Raw genomic sequence first — 25,761 nt, forward strand, 5'->3', positions numbered from 1 at the left:
GCAGAAGACGCCGTACGGTACGTACAATATTATATGCAACATATCTACGTTGTTTAATCTATTGCCATTCTATTTCCAGTAATGTTTAAGTTCTAACGAATGTTTGATGACGTAAAATCGATAATATATTTCTACTAGATATTACATGTAACATATTATCGACTTTTCGTCATCAAACATTCGTTAGAACTTAAACATTACTGGAAATAGAATGGCAATAGATTAAATAACGTAGCTATGTTGCATACAATATTGTACGTACAATACTCGGAGTCTGTGGAGCGCTTAATTGATTTATACTCGAAATGATTTACATGAAGAACTTTTGCTGACCATACTAATTCTTTTGTCTCATGCAACAGCCTGGAGATGACTTGAGTGGTGGATTAACAACAGCCAATTCCCATGTGAGAACAGTTGTGCGTAGCATCAGTGGCAAGTTTGCTTGGGATGCCAGTTTATTATATGGCCCTGCTGAGTACAGGGTAGATACTACTGGAGGTAAGTGTATACCTAGGATTAAGTGAGGTTGTGGTTAAACTTGTGCAGAACCTTTGCAACCAAGCTGAAGTTTTTAAAATGATTATGATCCTAAAAAACAACTTTTTATTGAATTTGTTGTTGCCAGTTTGGTTAAACGTGTGTGCTGAAAGCAACTACTCCCTATTCCAGAAAAATACAGAACTAATATTAGTGCTGTATTTTTCTGGAATAAGGAGTAGCTAACACTTACTTACATATATTGATACCCTTTCTTCAAATTGGTTTGTGTGCCTAATTAATCAGGGAAAATTGACCTCTTAAGGTTATACGAGGTATTGTTGGTCGAAGCAGCCAAAAAAATCAATTTTCATTATCTGAAAATTAACACTTTGGTGTTTTGCAAAAGTTCCTTCTACAAATCATATACTTTCAAAACCTGCTTAATTTATTGTTGTTAATGAGTTATGTACGTTTTACACAAGTGTTGTTGTTTCAGCCCTCTTTACAACATAACTCAAGAACCACAGGACCTACAAAAGTATATCTGTGATATTTGAATTCTTCTACACGCCGCTGTGAATTGAGCAATGCAATTTTTGCTAAAGCTCACTACCATTCGCAAGATGCTGTGAACTACATTTTTTTTGTTGCTTCGACCAACAATACCTCGTATTACCTTAATGTAACACAAGAAAGGTAATTGTAACAGCAATCTATCAAAAGTAATTTTCTTGTTCCTTTGCAACAGGTGTAATAGACAGGTATGAGTCATCATCTAGTGAGGAATCTTCCCCAACACATTCCAAAGGATCTTCCTTAGATATCAGGATAGTCAGCAGATTAAGGAAAACTATGCCATCATACAAAGATGATGGGGATGGGGATGTCCTTGATGAGGTGAGTAACTCCTCTTGTCTTTCTCTTGTATTGGAATGATATGTAATAGCCTGAGAAAGCAAGACATTCCTAAGTTGGAAATGGGCGTTAAGTGTGGATTTAAGAATGAAGTCATGGATTGAAGGTTATGGTGAGGTTAATGGGCTATTCCAGTTAGAATCCATACACCCCTCATGGAAGACATGACCTTAATCTCCAACACAGGGAGTGTGAATATCAAATGGGGTTACCTTAATGGGCGACTCCATTTGAAATTCATACTCCCTGTGTTTGAAATTAAGGTCATGTCTTCAATAGGGGGGGTGTATGGATTTCAACTGGAATAGCCCATTGAGGTGCCATTTAAATGATTTGAACATAAAGAATATTGAAATGCTGTTTGTAAGCATTTACCAGTTACGAAATTTTCAATTAACTTATATAAGATAAATGTCTGTTCATTTACAAAACAACATCTTCATACTTTGTCTTCATCATACTTTTACAAAATTGATATCTGAAATTAAAACCATGATGCAAATCTATAGATTTCGTTAAAATATTGGTATGAAGTTGGTCCAGAAATGTGCCATATGTGCCATATGAGTACTAAACTCTTTCTTGCTGAGAAAATGGGAAGTATTTGGATGGAACTTTTTTCTAACCATGAGAGGGAACATATTTTTTATGACATATAGGTGGACAAGAAATTCTATATATAAAATTTTGGGGCGCACAATTTTGAAACAAATATTATTAGAAACTCAAAATGTTTTCATTTCATATTCCATGTGGCTTAAATATTGATCATTGCTTAGATTGGGATTTCTGTGTAAGGGCTTGGTCACCCACTCCTGTACAGTATTTTTTGTGTAACCTGAGAGCACATCAGACACCTAATTGCATTCTGGAAATCCCATTCCAAAAATTATTTTGGGTAGTTTTTTATTTGCGACATAATACAAATTTTATGGCAAATTATTAAAAAGTGACATTTTTGACATCAAAAACCCAAAATTATTTGATATCAGAAGGACATTCCTCATATTCATAATGCAAATTGGTGTGTCTGATGTGCTCTCAGATCCACAAAAACAATGTGCAAAGGTAGTTTGCAAAGCCTTTTGTCAATTTTAATATCAGAATTAATCAAATACCTTGGTTTATCTCATTCATTTCAGTGGCATGTTTGAACAAATTGTGATATGTTTGAGAGATTCCAAATTTTGCATTTAATCAGATCAACATCAGTTGTGGCTTAAAATTGACAGAAAAATATGGAGCAGTGAGAGAGAGACATGGGAATTCAGACTTTTATACAAATATGATCATGCATGCAAATCATTCAAATCTAGGTAAAATAGACAAGTTACATGTCTGCAAGAATTGCAAAGGGACTCTCAATGGCAAATAAAACTTGTATGAGGACGTCTTGTCTATAAGTAGCTGTTTGAATACCGCAAATTATAAAGATTAACATTTGCAGATGAATATTAGGCATAAAATTCCTCAGTTGAAGTAATTTAATCCATTTATTTTATTGTAATGTTCCCGTATAATGAGTCCTATAATGTGTGCCGTGTTCATTATTGGTTTTTGAAATATGCATGAAGATGATTGTCAAATTTGTCAAGATGCTCAGTATCGGTTTTAACGAGTCTTACAGTGTGGCAGAGAAGAAGGGCACTTTTTTCATAGTGGGGTTCCCATTGGCTGATTCGATCGTCTGACAATTATAACAATAAACAGATAATCTGAATGGACGATTAGACCTTAAAGTGTTGGTTGGCGCTCTTGAAGGGAACACAAAGCTCTGCGTATGTCTCTCATTAACAGGGTGCCTGTGTCAATTAGAGCAAAAGACTGCCATACTTCTCTGGAAGCAAGTGTAGATAATTTCTAGATGTTTCAAAAAATAACAACAATAGCCACAGCAGCAAGGACTACATGTTTGTGCAAATTTATATTTTCATATCCCCCAAATATTAATATATAATATATCCCCAAATTACATGGTGGCACCTATGGGGCTCTAAAATACATACAATCATGCAGAACTCCCAAATTTGATGTCCGAATCAATTAAACATTTGAAAAACAGGATACTAAACTCATGAACAATTAGGGATTCAATCATGTTTCACCGTCATTATCACCGATTAACAACTATGCGTCCGAGTCGTCTACATGGTTTACTTCGACCGATACTTCCAAAATACTGAATTTAACTTGTAAACGTGATACGCACACAGATTTTAGACATGACAAATTTTACGCGTAACGCGGATGCACGCTTGCGTTCGCGTATATACGCTTACTGTAAAAGAGTGTGGATTCATCACGGGTTAACAACGGTTGACTCATGTACAAAAGTATAGGAAGAGTTGTTGAAATCATGTTAAGTATTGGTTGTAAGAAGTAAACTTGGGCAAGAAATAACATTCCATGAAATTGACTAGTCAGTAAATGGTTTTGACCATTCATATACATATGTCAGTATGTATCAGTAGCACTAACTTAAAGACAAAGGATTAACCCAACTCCAACCAAAGTAGTACAATTATTATTAAGTGTTCTTATGAATATGATAATAATTTGCTAGGGAATTTCCCCCCCCCCCACATACACACACCCACAAACCTGCCTGTTATTGCCTGGTTATTCCAATTGCTCCCATGGGTAGTGAATTACAATTTGATGGCTTACTTGATATAATAACGCAGAGAAATCAGATTTAGTGTATTGTGTATTTTTTATCAAAAGAAATGCCTGAATGGTTTTCCCCAATCATTTGATTCATTTGCAGTTGGCTCAGTATATAGGCTACACAAGCCCTGAGGTATTGCTGCGACCAGGCATCAAATTAAATCTGCCATCACCAGCCCCTGAAGAAATCACCGAACAAATAGAGAAGAGTGTCATCACGTCGTTACTACGGCAACACAGTATGGAGGATGATTATTCGATCAGAATCGAAGTGAAGGAAGGTAATGAGTGGGATTTGGAAGTATGTCAGTCAATGGGCTATTCCATTTAAACTCCACATTCCCCCTGTGGAAGATTCTGGAAATGTCTGCCATAGAGGGAGTATGAATATCAAATGGAATGAGCACACATTAGGCAGCTCTATTTGAATTTCATACACCCTCTAAAAAGATTTGACCTGAATCTTCCACTGAGGGAGGGCGAGTTTCAAATGGAGCTGCTAATGTGCTCATTACCATTGGAAATGCATGCTCCCCATGTGGAAGATATTTCCAGAATCTTCTACAGGGGTGGGTGGATTGGCCTATAGTCTTCAACAATCTTTAAAGATTTTATTCTTAAGGTGGTACTACACCCGTGGCCAATTTTGTGCCTATTTTTGGTCGATCCTTCATGTAATTATTTCGTGTAAGCTAATCCTAACTCTAACCCTAATCCTAACCCTAAGCCTAATCCTAACCCTAATCCTAACCCTAATCCTAACCCTAAACTAACCCTAACCATAACCCTAACACTAACCCTAATTTCGTGTAAAATTACATGAAGGAATAACCCTATTTTTGCATTTTTCTCAAAAATTATAGCGCATTGGTAACAAGTAAGATATGTATATTATAGGGGCAAGGACTACAACTACAGCACCGAAAATTCAGCAACTCAAGGCAAAGTATATATAGGCAAATCTTATATATCTTACTTGTCACCAATGCTCTATAATTTTTGAGAAAAATTAAAAAATATGCACAAAATTGGGCAGGGGTGTAGTACCCCCTTAATTCATATGCTAATATTGACTGCTCAATGCCATAAGTGGTAAAGTGCTATTATAGCTGCCATGTGTAGCTGCCATGTGTAGATGAGTACAATATACTGTGTGTAAATTGCCAGATGTTCTCCGGGCAGCTATTGCACTTACCACTTATGGCACTGAGCAGTCAATATGACTGCCTGAGGTGAACTTCTTGAATTTGTCCTTTATACATTGATAAAAATAAGAATAATTTTTTAAGAAAAGCTAATAAAAGTTGATTAGTTGACTGAATTATGACGAGACCTACTTACAGTTTTCTCTCCAAAAAAAGGTTGGTCAACAAAGCTAATAAAAGTTGATTAGTTGACTGAATTGAACGAGTCTTACTTGCCGTCTTCTTTCCTAAAAAAGGTTGATCAAACAAGAGCGTCATAGACGTAGGTGTGGAATACTTTGAAAGTTATATAACGCTGTACAATTGTGTTATGTGTAAGTAAATCATTGTGTGGGCAATAAACTGGAAGTTGCATAATTAATAAGCCAATATGGAACTTATTATTACTGAATTAATGTGATATTGACTTGAATTGACCTATTGGTCGTTTTCTTTTCCGAAAGGATGGTCAAGCAAGGACGTCATAGACGTAGATGTGGGATAATTAAAACACAAGACAAAATTGTGATATGCCCTTTTACTGATTGAGCTAACTTGATATTTAAATTAGATGACTTTTGTAATTTGTAATCGTTGGCTATAAATACAGCTTAAACAATTAATCCACCACTATAAGTAATAACAAGTAGCACAATTCTTTTTGTAGGTTAAAGTAGCTTTAAGTGTAAATTTATTATTTGTCTGTTCTTAATCTGGGTCTGATGACCGGTGTCAGTATTGTATTCTCAGTCAGATATTGCCTTTTGGCAACTTTACTGAATATCCTGGTGGATGATATATTTACCTATTTCTTCAACATGTATTAAGTTATCTGTACTCCAGTACGTAGGATATAGAAAAACTAAATATTGTTACTCCCTATTGTATCTCACTTTAGCCTTATATCACAAGAGATACCGGCGTGGTGGCCTAGTGGTTAGAGCATCCGCCTCACGATCGGGAGGTCGCGGGTTTGAATCCCGGCCGGGCCATACCAAAGGCTTTAAAATGGTACCTACTGCCTTCTTGCCAGTATGCTCGCATTGAAAGAATGGAGTAGGGAAAGTTAAACACATGGCTACCAGTGGACTAACCCCCTGCTGTAGCTTTTCTGCTTGCAGACGTGTGGCCTAGGGTTATGAAACGGAGATAGGCGCCACCCAATGGGCCAAAAGGCTTGGGAAGGATTTAACTTTTTTAAACTTTATTGTATCTCACTTTAGCCTTATATCGCAAGAGTTACATCAGGTACCTCATGAGGAGCCAGAATCCAGCTTCTATTTGTGTAGACAGTTACTCAGTCAGCTAGGATCTATGACTTGGGATAAACGGTAAGAAGAGAAAAATGATTAGCTCTAATCAGATTGTCTCGCTTATATGTGAGTATTCACAGTCTGAGGGACTGACATGATGAGCCTAAAATGTTACTATTATGAAGGAAGTGAACTGGTTCTATTTTCCACATAAACTTTGATCCAGATGAAATGTGCTATACAAAAGCATGTAGCATGGGGTGAAAGCAATTGCAAAGTTCAACACTAATGGGGAGTGTCTCTATAGACGAATCCAAGGAGCCAAGTCATGGTCAGGATTTGGTCGGACATCTTTGGGTAGCCGCTAGCACCAACCTGGTGTTTTGAGCGTCCGATTGTGCAAATAAAAGCCGCCTAACACCTAGAGAAGATGCAAGGACGAGGAGGGTTAATAGAATAATAGCTAATAATATATATAATGGAGATAATTCCATGAGGTAATCCCGTCGCATCTATTCATATACATAGTCCTTTTGTTCGCAAGTACATCAATGCATAGATACCGCGTATAGTTAATCCGATTATTATGTCACTTCAACAACGAATAGACCATGCTGTGTGTTTTGTCGAAGGAACTGTATTGTGTTATTCTTTTGTCTACCTGTGTTTTCGCGGAAGGTGTAAAACGGGTGATGGAATGCAGTTTAAAATTTCCGCCAAGGCGAATCATTTCACATTTTGAGTGCATTGTAGCCGACGGCTACCCAACTAAAGGCTGCTAGTCAGGTGTAGGAATGCGTGTATTTGGATTCGTCTATACCCAAGCAGAGCTTACTGCAAAAGTGTATGTTCGCATCTTCCACATTCAGTTGAGTTACATGCATGACCTCAAATTAGTGTTTTTTCTATATTATGAAGTACTAAAGATTACAGGCATGTCCATTTCCACCCTCTAAGATAGCCGCCAATCCTAAACACATGGGTCCGTATGCACAAAAGAGTTAGACCGGGTCTAAAGTTAGACCTCGTCTAACTGGGATTTAGTTCCATCAGGAATGGTCCTTTACTCTTATTTAGTAGCTAGCAAATTCTTAAGATTTTAATGCAAAGTTCAAAAATAATACAAAATAAATTAAGCAAATGTAAAGGAAAATGTCCTTTATCCTGGGACTAAATTCCACTTAGACCAGATCTAACTTTAGACCCGGTCTAACTCTTTTGTGCATACAGACCATGAGCTTTCTCTATACATTCTGACAGTTGAACCAAATTTATGTAAGGAAGCTTTGACATAATATTTTTACAGAAGTTGTAATGTGATTTTCATAATCTAACATTGTATTACTGAATATTTGTATACATGTTTTGACAGGTGTGAAATAGATATTGTTAAGAAGAATGAGCAGTTTGCCAGGGAATTGAAGAATTTGGACCAAAGACAGTGGTAAGTGCACAAAAGCCATTTGGTGTGAAACATGATGCAAAGTAGGTATGCTGCTATATTTGCCCTACAAGCATAGTTATATGCCTCTAACAAGGGTTTTTTTTTATAACGAAAGAGAGGATAGGCAGACACCCTCCTCAAAAACATTACAATAAATTGGTTTCACATTAATACATGTTTGTACAGCTGCCCGTATCAGTAACATAGATGCTCAAACTCCATATGTTTTTGTGGAGGGTGCTTGCCTTTTGACTCTTTCATCAAAAAACAAACCTCAATTAGAGGCATAGATGGAATTCTAAAAGATGATAAATTCAAACAAATTTGAACTTGCATCGCCAAAGACAAATTCCATAAGTCAAACACCTTGCTGATTGAGCTAAGGCAAAAAAAAAATTGTTTGCTTGTCCATAGATCACTTTCACAAGTTGGGTCGGTCAGTCGGGAACATTTTTTTTTTTCGTTTGGGTTTTTTTTTGTGAAGTAGTGCCAACATGTAAAACACTTCCTGACCACAGGATTTCCACCAAAGACATATTAAAGGTAAACCGTACTTTATTTGACATATACATGACTGACAGACTTAAAGTACTGCATCTTTAAGTTCAACAATGTTTTACTTGTGCTGAGGATGATAATACGAAATATCGGAACCCGCAGCCAGGTACGGCTGCAGGGGAAACATGCAGGAAATGGTATTTTACAACATTTCTTTTATATCTTCAGTTTTTCAGACGAAAAGTTCATGACTTTTGGGGGAAATTGTAAAAAAAAAAATTTAAGTTAAGCGGCTTCTGAAGACGTACCTTTTTCCTAATGTGTAATTTTTGTTGTTGTTTTTATTTTGTTTTTTCATATGTTTTTTTTTTGTTTTGGAGCAAAAGCGCTGTGTTATTTGTAGAGCGCTATAGAAATGTGCTTTAATAATAATAATAATAATACGGTCGGGACTGCCGAGACGGTCTGTCGGACGAGGACAAGCAAACAACTTTTTTTTAGCCTAACTTGACTGCTTAGGAGTGACATATTATGCTCCTCACAGTGTTGCTATAAAGTATGGATACAAAATCATAAAAAGGACTTCAACCTCAGCCTCACCTTATGTGAAAGCATTGCTTGCAGTATTGCCTTATAATGCTATTACTACACTTTCTTGTTCAGTTTGGACACAAGACAATATTAAACCACTTTGAGCATGCAAACTTCCTGTAAAACTATGCAACTAGGACAAAAGGGACTTGATAAAACGGGAAAAAAATTTGTTTAGTGTATTTGTAGAAATTCTAAATGCATTAAAATCTGATAAGTGCAATATCAAGGGCTTGGTACAAGAAGGCTCTATTTGCAATAGCTGCCCTGTAGACATTTTAACATTTCTGCGTTATATTTACCGATTGCATGATCATCTCAAAACAAGGTTCTACCCGCAAAGTGCATGTTGTGTGTCCGTACGCCTGTCAACTTTATTACTGCGTACACTTTGCAAAAGCCTTCTGGCATGTTGCTAGAAAAGCGTGAGACACAAAAATGCACATTTTGCGCATGCGCTTGCAGGGAGAACCAAAGTAAGATGGCGGATCCGTGCAAAGGGCGAATATTGTACATTATATGACACGTGGCAGCCCCCCCTGGTGCTGAATGGAAATGCCTCAACAGACTGAGAGCTGGTACTGGCCAATGTGAAGTGAGTGTCAAAAAGTGGGGTTATAAACTCCAAAGGTTTGACCTGCTTATGTGGAGCTAAACCACAAACAATTGAGCACCTGTTGCGATGTCCTCTATTGGAGCAAGAATGCAAAGCTGAGGACCTTGCAGAGAACAATGATGTTGCTAAGAGATGTGTCCAGCTTTGGCTGAAACACAATATCTTGCGTGTGTGGACAATGGACATGATAAGGAATAAAAAAAGCACAATGATAACGCCTAGACTTTGAGCCACAAGCCTCAGCACACTTTACAGGTTGTTGCTGAAGAAGAGGACATGGCAGCTATTGCAGATAGGACCCCGCAATATTAATCTGAGTATTTCATCTATCATTGATGATGCATCTATTTATCATATACCTATTTGATTTTCAATTGGTATTCTAGCATGTAAACAGAAGATAATGCTAGTATAAGAACCAGATGCAATTTGCAACTTCGTCGTCTGCTCAAAAGAGTAAAATATATTTTTCGATAAATAAATGATTGTTATTGTAGTATATATAAACCTTTTGAATTGTTTGCACTACGTGATTCACATTGTGTTGTATTTGCTGATGTAATGGCTCTAGCTCATTTATATGTGAATTCATTGTGTACAGAATCTGCATTCAGTAGTTGTATAGAGGCACAAGTCAATATGAATTTATGTCAATAAGTGGAGGTTTATAATATGCATTCCAAAGTGGACAAATGTATGCAAAGGAAACTAATGAAGTGGCCGGATTTGTTTGTTTTTTGTTTGTTAGTTTACAAAGTGTGATATTTAATGACACATTTCCCCAGAGAAGTGTTTTCCCCATACATTTTCTTTCAACTGAAATGTTTTGATGAAAAGTGTTTGGTGCATAAATATGAGGACATTTGTCAAACAAGCTCAAATATTCAGTGTTCAAATATCAAAATAATCAAATGTCACAATATTCATATTTTCAGCGGGGGCTTGTGGTTCTTAGGCTGAGCATGATAAGGGGGCGTGCAGTGTCATTTTTAGTGGGAAATTTTTGACATCGTTTTGTATTGTATCTTTAAAAGTAGTGATGATAAGTGCATAAAAGTATACATTTTTAAAAAGGGAAAAAATGGGCAGTTGTGGAGAAAAGTTCCAAATTATATTTTCCATGCCAATTTTATTTTGTCCATCATAACCCACAGCAGCTGAAGGGAGTATCCCATTATACTTTGCGGTACCATAATAGAACTGAATGTGCCATAGAAAATATACACAAAATCCCTCACTTCAACTTTAAATAACTCACTTAAATCAGGGAAGCTTAGACTTTTGTTTGCAAAAATATGACCCCTAAAGTATTGTGAAACTATCTATAGCTCTCAATATCTAAGCGGTTCTTGTTTATATTTTGTATACATTTGCTATCAGCTGCTGTGATCATAACCACTTACCTTAAATTTCCAAATCAATGAAAGCTTCATATTTATGTTCTAAATATGTAAAACCTTTCTCAAATTTTAGAAATCTTTTTAATTTTAAACATACGGGTCGATAAGGATCAAAATTTGCCTTTTTATCATTGTGGTCAATTTCTTTTATATATTTCAAGGTATAAAAGTAGTTCTAAGGTCCTAATTCTAAATTTTGAAAAAACAGTTTGACAACCCTTTACTTTTTAAAGCCATAATGTACGATCTTATAAAATGAGTTTGGTCAATTCTTTTCAAACCTGCTTTTTTGACATATTTGTAATGTTTACACATCCCAACTTACACCTAAATGGATTCAGCCAAATTCACTGTGTTTTTAGGACAACAAAGCAAGTTTCAATTTTGAAATCATAATAATGACTTTCAATCCGCCATAGAACACCACAGTTAATCGGATAATATAATAAGTGAATTTTCTTTCATTTTACCTCATTAGTTTGGAAAGAATGATTAGTCACATTTACAAAAAACATTTACATGTTCTTTTCGCATGAGTGCTTGAAAGGGATGACATTTTATGTTATACGTAAATTTTAAAGAATTTGATTTTCCAAATATATTAGGTCACCTTCCTTTAATTGCGGTTTGTCTTTGTTCACAGTAGCAATTTTTGCTGTGTAATCGTCTTTATCAGTATTCATATATGATCTTAGTTGTTGTTAATTTTTGACAAAATAAATAATCAATTCAGACACTCTTGGTACTCAAGTGTGAAAATGTGTGTTGAAGGGTGAAAATAGAATTGTAAGTTAACATGGTCAGTAGCATTGTTGACCATCTGAAGTTGTCAAGTGTTTTGATGCGAGATGTAGACTTGGAGGCAGCGTCGACTCTGTTGATCTAGTTCGGAAACTCTTTTATTTGCAATAAAATGGACTTTCTAAACGGGGACTTTTAAGGACATTATAAAGGACTTTTTTAAGGCATGTTGGAGGGGAGCATAACCTCGTTGTGTTTGGACTCAAATATTGATATCAAATTGCACCGATTTAGCTTATATTTATTGGTCGAGTCCAATATTTTAAAACTCATAGTGAGACCAATAAATATTGGGCGTAAAGCATCCAATTTTATCATTATTATGTGTTGGATCCAATATTTTCACATACTTGGATTCATCAAAACATAATAATGAAACAAATAGAGCTGACACACAAGAGGAATGCTATGGGTTCTATAAATTAGACCCAAGGCTTGATTATAAGATGTGTCATTTCCACCACATTTGTATGATTTTTTTTCACGAGGGGCATAATGCCCAAAACTTTTGTTTTGATTTATTATTGGCGTTAATTCAAGAAGCGCAACACATGTGGAAATATGAATGTAATTATTAGCATCCTGTACTCATAAGACCAATGTATTAAAGCTTTAAAGTACACTGCAGTTTTGTAGTTAAGGGTAGACGAGGTATTGTTGGTCGAAGCAACCTAAAAATCTATTTTCATTATGTAGATCAATATATTATTGAAAAATAACACATTGATGTTTTGCAAAAGTTTATTCTACAAATCGTATACTTTGCAAACTTGCTTAATTTATTGTTGTTAATGAGTTATGTACGTTTTACAAAAGTGTTGTTGTTTCAGCCCACTTTACAATGTAACTCAAGAACCGCAGCACCTATAAAATTCTTTAATTCTTCTACACACTCGCCATGAATTGAGCAATGCAGTTTTTGCCAAAGCTCACTACCATTCGTAAGATGCTGTGAACTACCAAATCACAACAGTTTAAAATAATTGATAACCTTAAATGGTAACAACTGCAAACCTATGCCTGTCATCCCACCTGCCTTAAACAATGGCTAAAAGGACATCTTCCTTTAGTTTATGTCACACTTACTAATGTCAATATTTTATTATATTTTCCTAGTCGCGAAACACACAAGATGGCCGTCCTGTATGTAGCAGAAGGTCAGGAAGACAAGAACTCGGTGTTGTCTAACAGTAGGGGAAGTCCCGCATTTGAAAACTTCATCGCTGGTCTGGCGTGGGAGGTAAGAATCCACAACTTTTTTTATTTGCTAAAAACTCAATCTAAACAGTCCGATTATCTCATCAGCTTTAACATTGGTAGCTGGTGAACTGTAAAGAGTTGAAAAATGATAAATGATTCATTTTCAAGTTATATTTCTGTGGAAGTTTTGACAGTTGTGTAATGCACCAGTGACTTGATTAGGCAGACTTGTGGCAAAGTCCCCATGATTTTTGTGGCTCTATTGCTGCTTACATATCCATAAAGGCCCATTGTTCTATCACTTGGTCTTAATAAATTACACAACGCATTGTATTTGATATCATAGACGTCCGTGAATTATGAGTGCCCCCGAACTGAATTAAGTACGAAGTGCAGAGTACCCCTTAACAACTCCTGATCTTTTTTCTAGGTGGATCTGTCTACACACACTGGGTTCTTGGGTGGATTACAGCGCAATAAGAGCACTGGAGACACAGCCCCTTACTATTCCACTTCCACTGTAGAGGTGATCTTCCACGTATCCACTAGGATGCCTACAGAACAAAATAACATTCAGAAGGTTAGTATTGATTTTTGATTTGATTTGATTTGTTTCGGTTTTGACAACCCTGGATAACCCAAGAAAGCCTCTATTGAAGCTTATTTCCATTGGAGTCCATTTGAACACCGGGACGGGTTGGGAACAGTCAGGGGTGAACACCCTACTCTTTTCGAAACTGGCTGTGAGATACATGTACAGGTATGGCTCTCTGCACACGGGACCAACGGCTTAACGTCCCCTCCGAAGGACGGAGCACTTTCATGATTCATTTACCCAATTCTAAACCATGGGGAGAGTGGAAGTCTGAATTTAATCTACGGAGGTTGCCAATTAATTTCAGACTTTTTTTTTCCAAGTCAATATCCCAGCAAATCGCCACCGCCGGGAATTGAACACAGTGACGCCCTCAATTTTCCTTGAATTTCTATTGCATGATTGTAAATGGTGGAGTAAAATACCATATGAAAGACTAAGCCTGAAGTCTTTAATTTTAGTAAATTATTTGACAATTTCTGTATAGAGCTCCACAGTTATAGCAACTAAGTGGTTTTCTCTTTTGACCTCATTATTTCTGCTTAAAATGATCAGACAACCTCCTGTATTATTCACATCATGTAACAAAGAATAACAAAATTAAAATTTGACCTAAATTGTACAAAATGCCAGCATTAGTCCATTTTTTGAATGTTTGAATTCCACAAACTGATTCAATTGATAAAAAGATGATTAAGGCTACTTGATATGGTCAAAAAGTTGCAAAAATATGAAAATTATATATTGGAAGTTAGTTTTCCTTGTTTTTTGCTTCTTTGTTTTTTATTTTTATTGCGCTTTGAATCCAGCGGTAAAGGCGCTATATAAGTGTTGGTTAGAGTAATGTAATGTCTGGAATAGCCCAATGCTACTTGACTTATACGCACCCAGCCTAATCAAAACTTGTTAAACATGTTATGTTATTCCAGTAGTGATCATGTTTATAACCTTCCACCGTTATTGTTACAGAGTAATTATTCGAGGCATTTTACCCAGTTGACTAACACTATTTCACTGATTTGTTTTGTTCCTTTTGAATTTATTAGATGCGTCATTTAGGAAACGATGAGATTCACATAGTTTGGTCTGAACATCACCGTGATTATAGGAGAGGAATCATAGCAACAGAGTTTGGCGATGTCATCATAGTCATTTATCCGTTACATAATGAACTCTTTAGAATACAAATACAGAGGAAACCAGAGGTAAGTGTTAGTAATAACTTGTTTTATTTTATTTTTTCAAAAAGTTGAATGGATTTTGTTTCTCCTATTAGTTACTTTCAATTATTAACTAGTGGAGACATGTTGCTACCAAAGATGAGGGGTCCATTTCACTAAATTTTACTTTGTAAGTCTCAAAATCGTTTGTTACTTACCACAAATTGAACAATACCCTTCGCTACAGGGACCCTTCATAAAGCTACGTCTAGTGTTGGGTATTCATAACTTTGAGTTACAAAGGGTTACAAGTTAAGTGAAATGGACCCCAAACCTGTAGAGAATGTATGTCTCCAGATTATTTTGCCATGTGCCCGGTATTGATTTAAAGTATGTGCTTGTTTGCGTTGTGTGAGTAATGTGTCGTGCCAGTAGAAATACGTACAAAAAACTTTGTAACATGATAAGATGTAAATTATCGTGTGATGTTGGGCTTTTTCTGCTAAATGCTGGAGGTGCACTCTTTTGGTGTCCATACATGACAAACCAATATGGGAGAGTTACCATAGCATTTTGCATCAGGTATTTCTGAATCTATTCTCTTTGGATCTAATCTCTTTACTTGCCACAAGACTTAGTGCAGTAGGTCCTCCAGAATAAATCCTCTGGCCTTATCCTCAGGCATTCCACTCGCATTCATGCCTCCTCTCCCTCTCTCCTCTTTCTCCTCTCTCTCCTCTCTCTCCACTTGTTGCTTGTTGCACAACAGGCCTTTCATACTCATTCATCTGGTTACATCTATTCTTATTTTCAACCTCAGACCCACAAAACTTCTTGCACTTCGCTCTGACTCTGCACTCACATTTAAATTGCCTTGTTACAAAAAACAAGCTGGCGATCGTGCCTGCTCAACTGTAGGGCCACGCATTTGGAACGAGTTGCCCACCACCGTCTGTGGCCAAGAAAATATCACCACCTTCAAGAACCTTCTCAAGACCCACCTCTTTCCCACTGTGTAGCTCTTTTCCTTTCTTGTCTTCTCTCTTTGGAAAAGGTGCTTTATGAGTCTCACTGTTTATGTTTCATACACTCCTATATCAAAGCAGCCAATCAGAAAAGCTGTTAGAAAATTACGAAACATGCATTGATTGTATATATTGTGCACTCCGCGTACTACGCGCAGTGTTTCGCGCGCATTCGCGTCGCGTAGGATTGATTCATTTTTTGGGCGGGTTGATGCATTTATATTTGGTTCTATTTTCCAATATTTTTAGTGATAATTTTGTTATAAAAAAAAGTAAAAATCATGTGTTTTTTCTTCTCGTGTATGAACTAGGTTAATGAACGGGTATTACTTGTTGCTCGGGAAATTCGGGGCTCGTGCACTAGACGCATCAACATCAGCGTGTGTGCATTATTTTGTCTAATTTATCTCCCAACAAGTAATACGCGTTCATTAAACTATAATTATTTGAGTTCCCATAATCATTATCATGCATGTGGTACTTTTGCAATTCTACAATGAATTTTTCAGAGATATGACCAAAAAGAACAGCACAGTCGATATTCCCTTAATCAAGTGTTTAAAAATTTAGAAGTACTATATTGCTAAACATAATAAAGTAGCAATACAAATTTACTTGCCAGTTTTTAAATTTGACCCGTTTTTTTTTTCTCTCTTTGCAGGTTCCTTTCTTCGGTCCATTATTTGACGGTGCCATTGTGGATCACAAAGTTCTGCCAGGTTTGGTACGAGCCACAGCCATCAATGCAAGCCGGATCAAGAGATCTCTCTTACCACTATATGAGCAATAGTATCCTTTTTGCATTTTGTAATGGACTATTCCATATAAAATCCACACTCCCCCTGTGGAAGAGTTTGGAAATATCTTCAACAGTGGGAGTATGAATTTCAAATGGAATGAGCACATGAGGCAGCCCCATTTGAAACTCACCGTCCCTCTGTGGAAGATTCAGGTTGAATCTTTCTCAGAGGGTGTATGGAATTCAAATGGAGCTGCTTAATCAATGTGCTCATTCCATTTGAAATTCATACTCCCACTGTGGTAGATATTTCCAAAATCTTCCACAGGGGGAGTGTGGGTTTTATATGGAATAGCCCACTAATGGTAATAATAAAGTGAAAAGTAATTCAGGTGACTTTTTTACAGGTAAGTATGTGACCTAGATTATATAGTTTGATATTGGATATAAATAGATGACAGCAAAAAATATGACATCTTTTCTTTTTGCCTGGCCACACACAAACACTTCAGGAAAGAAAGTCCACACTTGTTGGCATGGGCAGAGTTATATAATTTAGTGAACTAGGAGCAATGGAATTGACCAACCAAATATGCTGAGATTATTTTAGCTGTAGTATGTGAACAAGATTTCAACAAGAAAAGTTCCAGAATATGGAATTTTAAGGATTATATGTAGATTTAAGGGCTGGGGTATGAACGTTTGGACAGTATTTATTTTGGGACATTAGAGCACATCAGACATATCGAATTGCATTCTGAATACGAAGAATGTCATTCTGATATCAAATAATTTTGATTTTTTGAAATTGCGCAATTTAATACACATTTTATGGCAAATCATTAAAATTGATATTTTTTATATTTAACAGTGACAGAATTATGATAAAGAAGGGCTTGCGTCAGGGGGACACTATCTCACCGAAGCTTTTTACAGCCACCCTAGAAGGAATTTTCAAAACACTCGACTGGAGCAAGAAAGGAATCAACATAAACGGAGAGCACATGAGTCATTTACGCTTTGCAGATGACATTGTCACAATATCAAGCAACTTAAATGAACTTGAGACAATGCTGCAAGAGTTGGATGAGGCAAGCAGGGTAACCGGATTAAAAATGAATATGAAGAAAACAAAGGTCATGAAAGGATTAGAAACAGTCCCAAAGACAGTGAAAGTAAAAGGGTGGAAATTGAGCAGGTCGAGGAATATGTATATCTTGGACAACGCTTCTCTCTTGAGACAAAAACCAAGACTCTGAAATTGAAGGAGAATTAAAGCCGGGTGGCAAGCTTTTGGAAGATACAGCACCATCATGAAAGGCAATCTTCCAATATGCCTTAAACGAAAGGTATACAACCAATGCATCCTCCCAGCTATTTCATATGGGGCAGAATCATGGACCTTAACATCAAAAATGGAAAGAAAACTAGCAGCAGCCCAGCACAACATGGAGAGAAGTATATTAAACATCACCTACAAGGACAGGAAAACAAACAAATGGATCAGGGAGCAGACCCAAGTTCAAGACATCTTGGAAACCATCAAAAGCAGAAAATGGACCTGGGCTGGCCATATCAGCCGCAGACAAGACAATCGTTGGAGTTCAACACTCACACATTGGACACCTTATGGGAGGAAACGAAATAGAGGACGCCAAGGAAGCGATGGAGGGACGAGCTGCAAAACTACTGGGGAGAAGTGAACTGGTACCAACAAGCACAAAACAGAGACACATGGAGACATCATGCTGAGGCCTTCATCCTGCAGTGGATTGATAACGGCTGAAAAAGGAAAAAAAAAAAAAGAAGTAAATTTTATAAATCTGATGATTTATACTTAAAGTGTATGTAGGTGGGATGAAAAGCCGACGATCAATTGAAAATTTTGACCTTTTCAGATTGAAGATATGGATTTTTTTCCCCAAAACACCAAAAAAAAAATTAGGTCTTTTTGGGAACAAAATCCATATCTTCAATATGAAAGGTCAAAATTTTCAATTGACCGTCGGCTTTTCCTCCTGCTACATACACTTTAAGAATATATCATTAGATTTATATAATTTACTTCGAGGACTGTTATATATCAAAAATTTGAAAAATATCAAATTTTTATACTTTGTCATAAAATTTGTATTATATTGTGATTTTAAAAAAAATGAAAATTATTTGATATCAGAAAGACATGCTTCAGATTCAGAATGCAATTCGATAGGTCTGAGGTGCTCTCATGTCCCACAAAAAATACTGTCGAAACGGAATAAACGCTCATGTTGGATCCCTTAAAGGGACTGGAAAAAGGAATATGCGTATATTGTGTCAAAGATGTGATGTAAAAAAAAATAATGGTTATGCATACATTGTCCCTCAAATGGGCTATTCCATTTAAAATTCACACTACCCCTGTGGAAGATTTTGGAAATATCTTCCACAAGGGGAGTATGTTTTTCAAATGTAATTGGTCAGGTTTGATTTTTTTCATTATATGCTAACCATCACCGTTCACTCCAGATGAGTACATCATTTCATGTATAACAGCTTGACATTGCATTATATGTTTGAAATTCGTAGTCTGTACCATAGTAACCAGTAGCTAAGCTTAACAGGTGTATAAACTGTCCTAGCTTCTTGTCACAATGATGGTCGGAACCAGTGTTTAATAGAAGTAAGGGGGGCCTTGTGAAAAAGCCGGTGAAAATTGATGTGGGCGTGTAGACATTCAGATACAGGGGCACAAATAATCCATGAAAATGTTGGCTTTCTTCTAACACTGCCTATAAATATTAAACCATAAGATATAGTCAGTTCTTTGAGTTTGGGTCTGTAAAAATGGACTTGGGCTTCAGACCTGCTTGTTTTTAACACTGGCTTGAGCTACATAGACATACTGTGTGTTTCTGGTCACATGATGCACTTCCATTTATTGACATTTAGCTTGAGAACCCAAACTAAGATATATGTTTCATGTGAGGAGAAGGTGTTTGCGATGAGACCATGTATGTTTGTGATCTGAATAGTCTCCTGGTCCACAGCGACATACCACAATACCACAATTAAGTTTCATTCTTAGTCAGTGGTTGGAGTTTAGCTTGTAAGCGCTAAATTTCAGGGATATTGTCTATCACAGGGTAGACTGCGCTGCTATCTACTACTCAAAATACTGGACCTGCATATCGTCTATCACACGGTAGAGGATAGTAAAACCAAGAATACACATCGTAAGTTATACCAGTAATCAAGGGAAAGTATTTGGACCATAGCCAGCATTCAACATCTGTTGATGTATCGATAACATTCCATGAGATGAAATTGTCGTGTAAAGGTATGCCTGTCTGGAATCCAGATACTCATCAATCATATGGGGTTTATGTTAGCCTAGCTTACCAACCCATATCTTATGATAGAACTAATCATCGAATGTCCTAAATATGTGTGGTGGTATGCATGTCCAGCTTGTATAGCGATTCATTATCAGACCCCGTATAATGATCCGGTAGTAGTCCAGAAGGGGATTTGTTGTTACTAGCCGTATATAATAATATGTAAGCTGTATAATCAATCAAACTTTGGAAGTTGATATCACAGTAGGACAGCAGAGATATGTGATTGCTATTGTAAGATGACATACTTTTCACTAAGATCTCAACAAACTCATCTGCCAGTGACAGTTTGATAAGTGCAACAGGCTTTTACATGTATAGAATGACCTTTGAGTGTGTTGGGTACAAAAACTCAATTCTACAAATTGAGGTCACGTTTTGAGCTATGTTTATTGAATATAGGTTCTTGAACTTTGCCATTGGAGATGCTATCATTTTGGCTCAGCGTTTTAAAGACACAGAATATTTAAAAGGTGCATAATACATGTCCTGTTCTAGCTTGGAAATTTTTTTATACCAACATTATTTCTTATCATATACATATTCAGGCCTCACCACCGCTCGCCCAAACTCAATTTCTAGTGAGCAATTTTCCACTCGCCCTAGACACGGAATATCGCTTGCTGCGAATCGCCCAAAATTGAATCCAATTTACATTCAAGTTTCTGTAATTTCAATGTATTCGGTTTATCTCGATAAATTAGCCTTAATACCTGAAAACAAAAGAGTGTGTCAACAGTGCGTAAGTGTTTCATTTTGGTATGAATGATCTTTCAGACCCAGAGAATTGATTCGACCACTCACCTAGCATTAGGCTCCAGCAAGTGGTTGACCACTCGCCTAGCATCATGCTAGCGAGTGATTGACCACTTGCCTTTAAAATATAGATGGCAAGGCCTGCATATTTCTATTTTCCTTTTCCAAACCAAATGAATTTGTACTTGCTACAATATTTCGTCCTTCACATCGAAGGACAACATCAGGTATGACTGATAATGGTCTTCTGATCCACAAATGGAAATATGTATATTTTAATCAACAAACCTAATGAATCTATTCAACGATATTTCTTATCACTTCGGAGCTTAAGCATATATGAAACCACTCTGTGAATCATAGCTCTGTATTTATCACGTATATCAAATTATTATTTCTGATGTTGGTTATATTAAGAATATTTGTGTTTCAGCCAAGAATTTGTGATTTTAACAAGTAGTTCATCATATTTTACGATCAGCAGATAATAGAGAGAAAAAAATAAGAGCATTTTTCTACCGTGTTCTCATCATGTTAGGCTGATATTTCAAATCCTCATGAGTCAAATAGGTTGTCCCATATGGTTGAGTCTACTTTTGTTCCCAATCATCTGTAATGGATATAAACATCCCAGTAAGCCAAAGAATTAACTCTTTATCTAGATTCACCTTATCTGCCCTTGGATTGGGCTAAATCCATACACCTCCTATGGAAGGTATTACGTTAACCTCCCACACAGGGGGTGTAGATTTAAATGGGGTCACCCATTCAGGTAATCCTTCTTGAAATTTACCCTCACTGTGTGTGAGATTAAGGTCATGTCTTCCATAGGGAGATGGATGGAGTTATAGATTCACCTTATCTGTCTTTAGATTGGACCATTCCAGTTGAAATCCATATACCCTCAATGGAAGGTATTACCTTAACCTCCCACACAGGGGGTGTAGATTTAAATGGGGTCACCCATTCAGGTAATCATTTTGAAATTTACCCTCCCTGTGTGGGAGATTAAGGTCATGTCTTCCATAGGGAGGTGGAGTATCTCATTGAATAGTTCTGTGATATGATAGTGCTGGTATAATACTTTAATATAATAAGATATGAGTCGTTGTAATATTATATATTAGCTACCAGCCATGAACAAGGCCATGTCATAACCATCAAGCAGTTACAATATAATCGTAATAATACCAGTGGCATAGATTTCTTCTTGACATTTTGGGGATGGGGGTGTGAATCCAGTACCTTTTGGCGACAAAATAAGCTTATGGTACAAATGTGCGCAAAGCATGCAAACAATTTTGCCATATTGAATCAAAATTTGTGAAATATGGTTCAAAAGCGGAATAAATTTGTGTGAAGTGCGCAAAATTTGGCACCTTTCGCGCTAAAATAGCCAAACATGAGGTTAATTTGGTCAGAAACCCAAATACAGGCATCAACATTGGGACTTTCTATAGAGTGTCCATATTTTGGTTTGGTAGACTGACCAAGAGGTAGACTGACTGACCAGGAGATACACTGTCTGTGTGTGGTTTTTAAGACAGTCAGAGATATGCGGCAGTTAACGTATCCAAAAAATGCTATGGAATGGTAGAATACTTCATATTTACATGAGACTCTGTGCCTCTAATAGACCATTCCTATAATTGGTACTTTCCTGCTGTTGACGGGTTTAGCATTGATACCGTGTATTATAAGTGAGGTCAAGAATGGTATCACATGATTAATAATCAAGTGATACCATTCTTGACCTTGCTTTTGTTGTTGTTGATATAATATGTGATATCAGGGCTTAGATTTCATCTTGGTTTGCGAGAATAAAAAAAATCCATCACATGCAGTCACTGCACGTACTGTATGATACAATGAGAGAAGTTGATTCTCACAACCAAATCTTACGAGAATCAATTCTGTGATTCTCGTCAAAATCTAGGCCCTGAATAATATCGATGTTTACCCCATCAACAGCATGAAAGTACCAATTATAAGATTGGCATATTTAGTGCGTTGTAAGACGTCATATGTTGGTATTTATGTAACAGGTCACAAGATGCTGGTTCAAAAGACTCTATTACAAGTTGACTAGTATCATAATGAGGTTATCACCTCAAGGTAAATGCACCAATTAGAGCCATAATCCTCCCATTATAACCATAGGCTTGACTGATCCTTATTCACCAAGGTTTTCCATATTAACTATATTGGTTAACCTGACCTTGCTCTCTCTCTCCCTCTCTTTCCTCTGTTCTATCTCTCACTCTCCTCTCTCTATCTCATCCTCGTTACGTGCATTGTAGCTCTTGCCAGCTAGCCCTCACTTTTGCTTATTCTCTTTCTCTTTTTCTCTCCCACAATGCATCTCTCTCCCTCTATCCCGCGCTCTCTCCTTCCATCCCCCTATCTCTCTCTCTCGCTTGCTCCCTCTTTCCTTCCCTCCCTTCCTCCCTCCATCCCTCGCTCCCTCTTTCTTTCCTTCCCTCCCTCCCTTCCTCCTTCCCCTCCTCTTCCTCCCACCCTCTCTGTCTTTTCATCCTATCTATTAATTTCTCCTTTTTCCATTTTTTAGGATGTGCCATCTGTTGAAGCTATACTCAACTGAAATCTGACCTATGTGCTAGAATATTTTGTATTCTCATTTTTAAAAAAAACACCCTACTTCATTGATTAAACATGATAATATTTTCATGATAACTTATCCCTTGTATTGTGAAATGAGGAAAGGTAGAAAATGGGGCGAAAATATATATGCGATCCGATCTGATACAATCGGTTACCAATTATAAAACTGTGGTACAAGCAAGTATAAGATTGCACAAAGCACGATAAATGACATTATAATAAAAACCTCCAACTTTACAACTGGGTGTGCTTTAACATATCAAAAAAAAATAGAGAGAATATTTTTATGACATTTCTATCACAAATGTTACATTTCTCAACTTTTCACAGATTGCTTGCCATATTGCATTGCAGAATGTAAATGCTAAGTATCAAATATTCTTCGTTGAGGGCAGTATTGCATACACTCCACAAGTATTGAGACAGTCCTCTTCGCTATGATTATTTGCCCTTCATCTAAGAGATCACAAAATGCAATCTGTGCAATATTACAAATACAATCCAATACAATATTTAACTCCTAAAACTGAATAACTGTTATTAGAATATGTGTGTGTAGTCAACAGCTGTGTTAATTAGTGCTGACCATTTTATTCTCCATAGGTATTTATTTCATTGGTAATATATGTGTTATTGTACCCAGCTGTTGCGTTACTTCATTTCAATTTACCATTGTGTAACACTGATGTTATCAGATTTTTATCGCCAATCTTGTTTTTCTCACACTTTCTGTTTCTCCTTTTACAAAATAACACCATATGTGACATGTTCTAATCCATATTTTGAAAATTGACTTTTTATGCCAAACAAAATAAAATCATTTTGTCTCGCGTCCCTTCTGACATCAAAAATTCAATGCAGAATGGGTCTTTTTTTTTGCGTATTCCAATTTGGTAGCAGGAAATTTGATACATTAAATTACCAAAACCAGGTTTATATCATGTATATCGACAAAAAATAATCATCACACCCTGCTACTTGTTGAGGGAAATTGTATAGACTCAGCGCGCAGTGATTGGATTCTAATTGCTGATCATTTCATTGGTGAAATTCAACAAAAAACATACATTTGGAGAAAAAAATGGAAATTTGGAAATTCAACATGGGAAGATTTTAGCAATGTGCACGGGGGACGTGCCAACGTGAGACAAATGATTTTTTTAAATATCATCATCAACCAAGATGGCTATTGCTGAAATCTGTACCCATGTTTGTAAAGTTATGTGCTTTTACAGTGTTATTTTGTTTATCAGTTGTTGTTTTTTTGCCTGTGTTTCAATTTCACAATTGGGTTATTCCATTTAAAATCCACACTACCCATGTGGAAGATTTAGCTAAAGTCTTCCACAGAGGGAGTATAAGTTTTGAATAGGATAGACAATTGGGTAACTTCCATTTGAAATACTTACTCCATTTGTGGAAGAAATAGGAAAAACCATAATACAGAGGGAGCGTGGGTTTCAAAATGGTAAACTCTGACCAATTACATTTGAAAAACATACTCCCCCTGTGGAGGATATTACCAAAATCTTCCACAGGGGTAGTGTGGATTTTAAATGGAATAGCCCATTGCTACCTTTGGCTGGTTGGAACAAATTACATCACACATTTATAGCTATTTTATTTTTCTTGGCTTATTTTTTCTTTTAGTTTTAACCTGTATAATATGCACACATGTCCATGAAGTATAGGGCATGATGCCCCCACATTATGCTCTACACTTCATGAGCACTCTACAGAGCACGGTGGTCAAGCTGATCAGCCTCCGACTCGTAATCGGAAGGTTGCGAGTTCGAGCCCCAGTGACACCATTGTGTTGTGCCCTTGAGTAAGGCACTTGATTACTCATCTCCACACAAGTGTATAAATGGGTACCGGCATTCTTAAATGCTGCTGTGGAGCCCGGTACCCCAGGTCAACATAAAAAGTGGTAACCATGTGTGTTCTTCCTTTTTCAAAACCCCCCCTTTTCACTGATTTTTCATTGATTTTACCCCCCTTTTTTTGCCAAATCACTGACAAAATCAGGGTAAAAAATACCCCCTTTTTCAAGGTTTTCAATGAGAAGATTTCCAGACACCCCTTTTCAATGACTCCAAATATTTTAATATATTAAGTACAAAATGTGCAAGTATGAACATTACTTTGTGTCTGTTGTACTCCCAGATGATCCTGTGTAATTAACTGGGGAAACCGCCGTGCCAATAGTAAAAAAGCTGCCTTCTGACGCTCTCGCTGTGACGATTGAGGGCGGAATCAATGAAATGCCAGAGGATGGAGGCTGAAGACTCGGGCTGAAGACATCGATCGAACGAACCTGTGAAATACCCCTTTTTTTATAAATTTCGCGAAGACAATGCTCAGAATACCCCCCTTTTTTCGCGATTTCGCGGTCCGCGATTTCAGTCAACAAAATACCCCTTTTCTGCGAAATT

The 25,761-nt window shown here is 36.8% G+C and overlaps 1 protein-coding gene across 1 annotated transcript in view; it reads left to right on the plus strand.

Moving 5' to 3' along the window:
- LOC140152403 (ral GTPase-activating protein subunit alpha-1-like) overlaps positions 1-6,558 on the plus strand; it is a 210,080-nt gene extending 203,522 nt beyond the window's left edge. The window contains exons 35-38 of the mRNA XM_072174709.1: positions 363-501; positions 1,232-1,380; positions 4,166-4,346; positions 6,473-6,558. Coding sequence (XP_072030810.1) covers positions 363-501; positions 1,232-1,380; positions 4,166-4,346; positions 6,473-6,558 — 555 coding nt within the window. The remainder of the gene's footprint in view (positions 1-362; positions 502-1,231; positions 1,381-4,165; positions 4,347-6,472) is intronic.
- The last annotated feature ends 19,203 nt before the right edge of the window (positions 6,559-25,761 follow it).

Source organism: Amphiura filiformis, chromosome 5 (genome assembly GCF_039555335.1).
Source record: "Amphiura filiformis chromosome 5, Afil_fr2py, whole genome shotgun sequence".
Lineage (NCBI taxonomy): Eukaryota > Metazoa > Echinodermata > Ophiuroidea > Amphilepidida > Amphiuridae > Amphiura > Amphiura filiformis.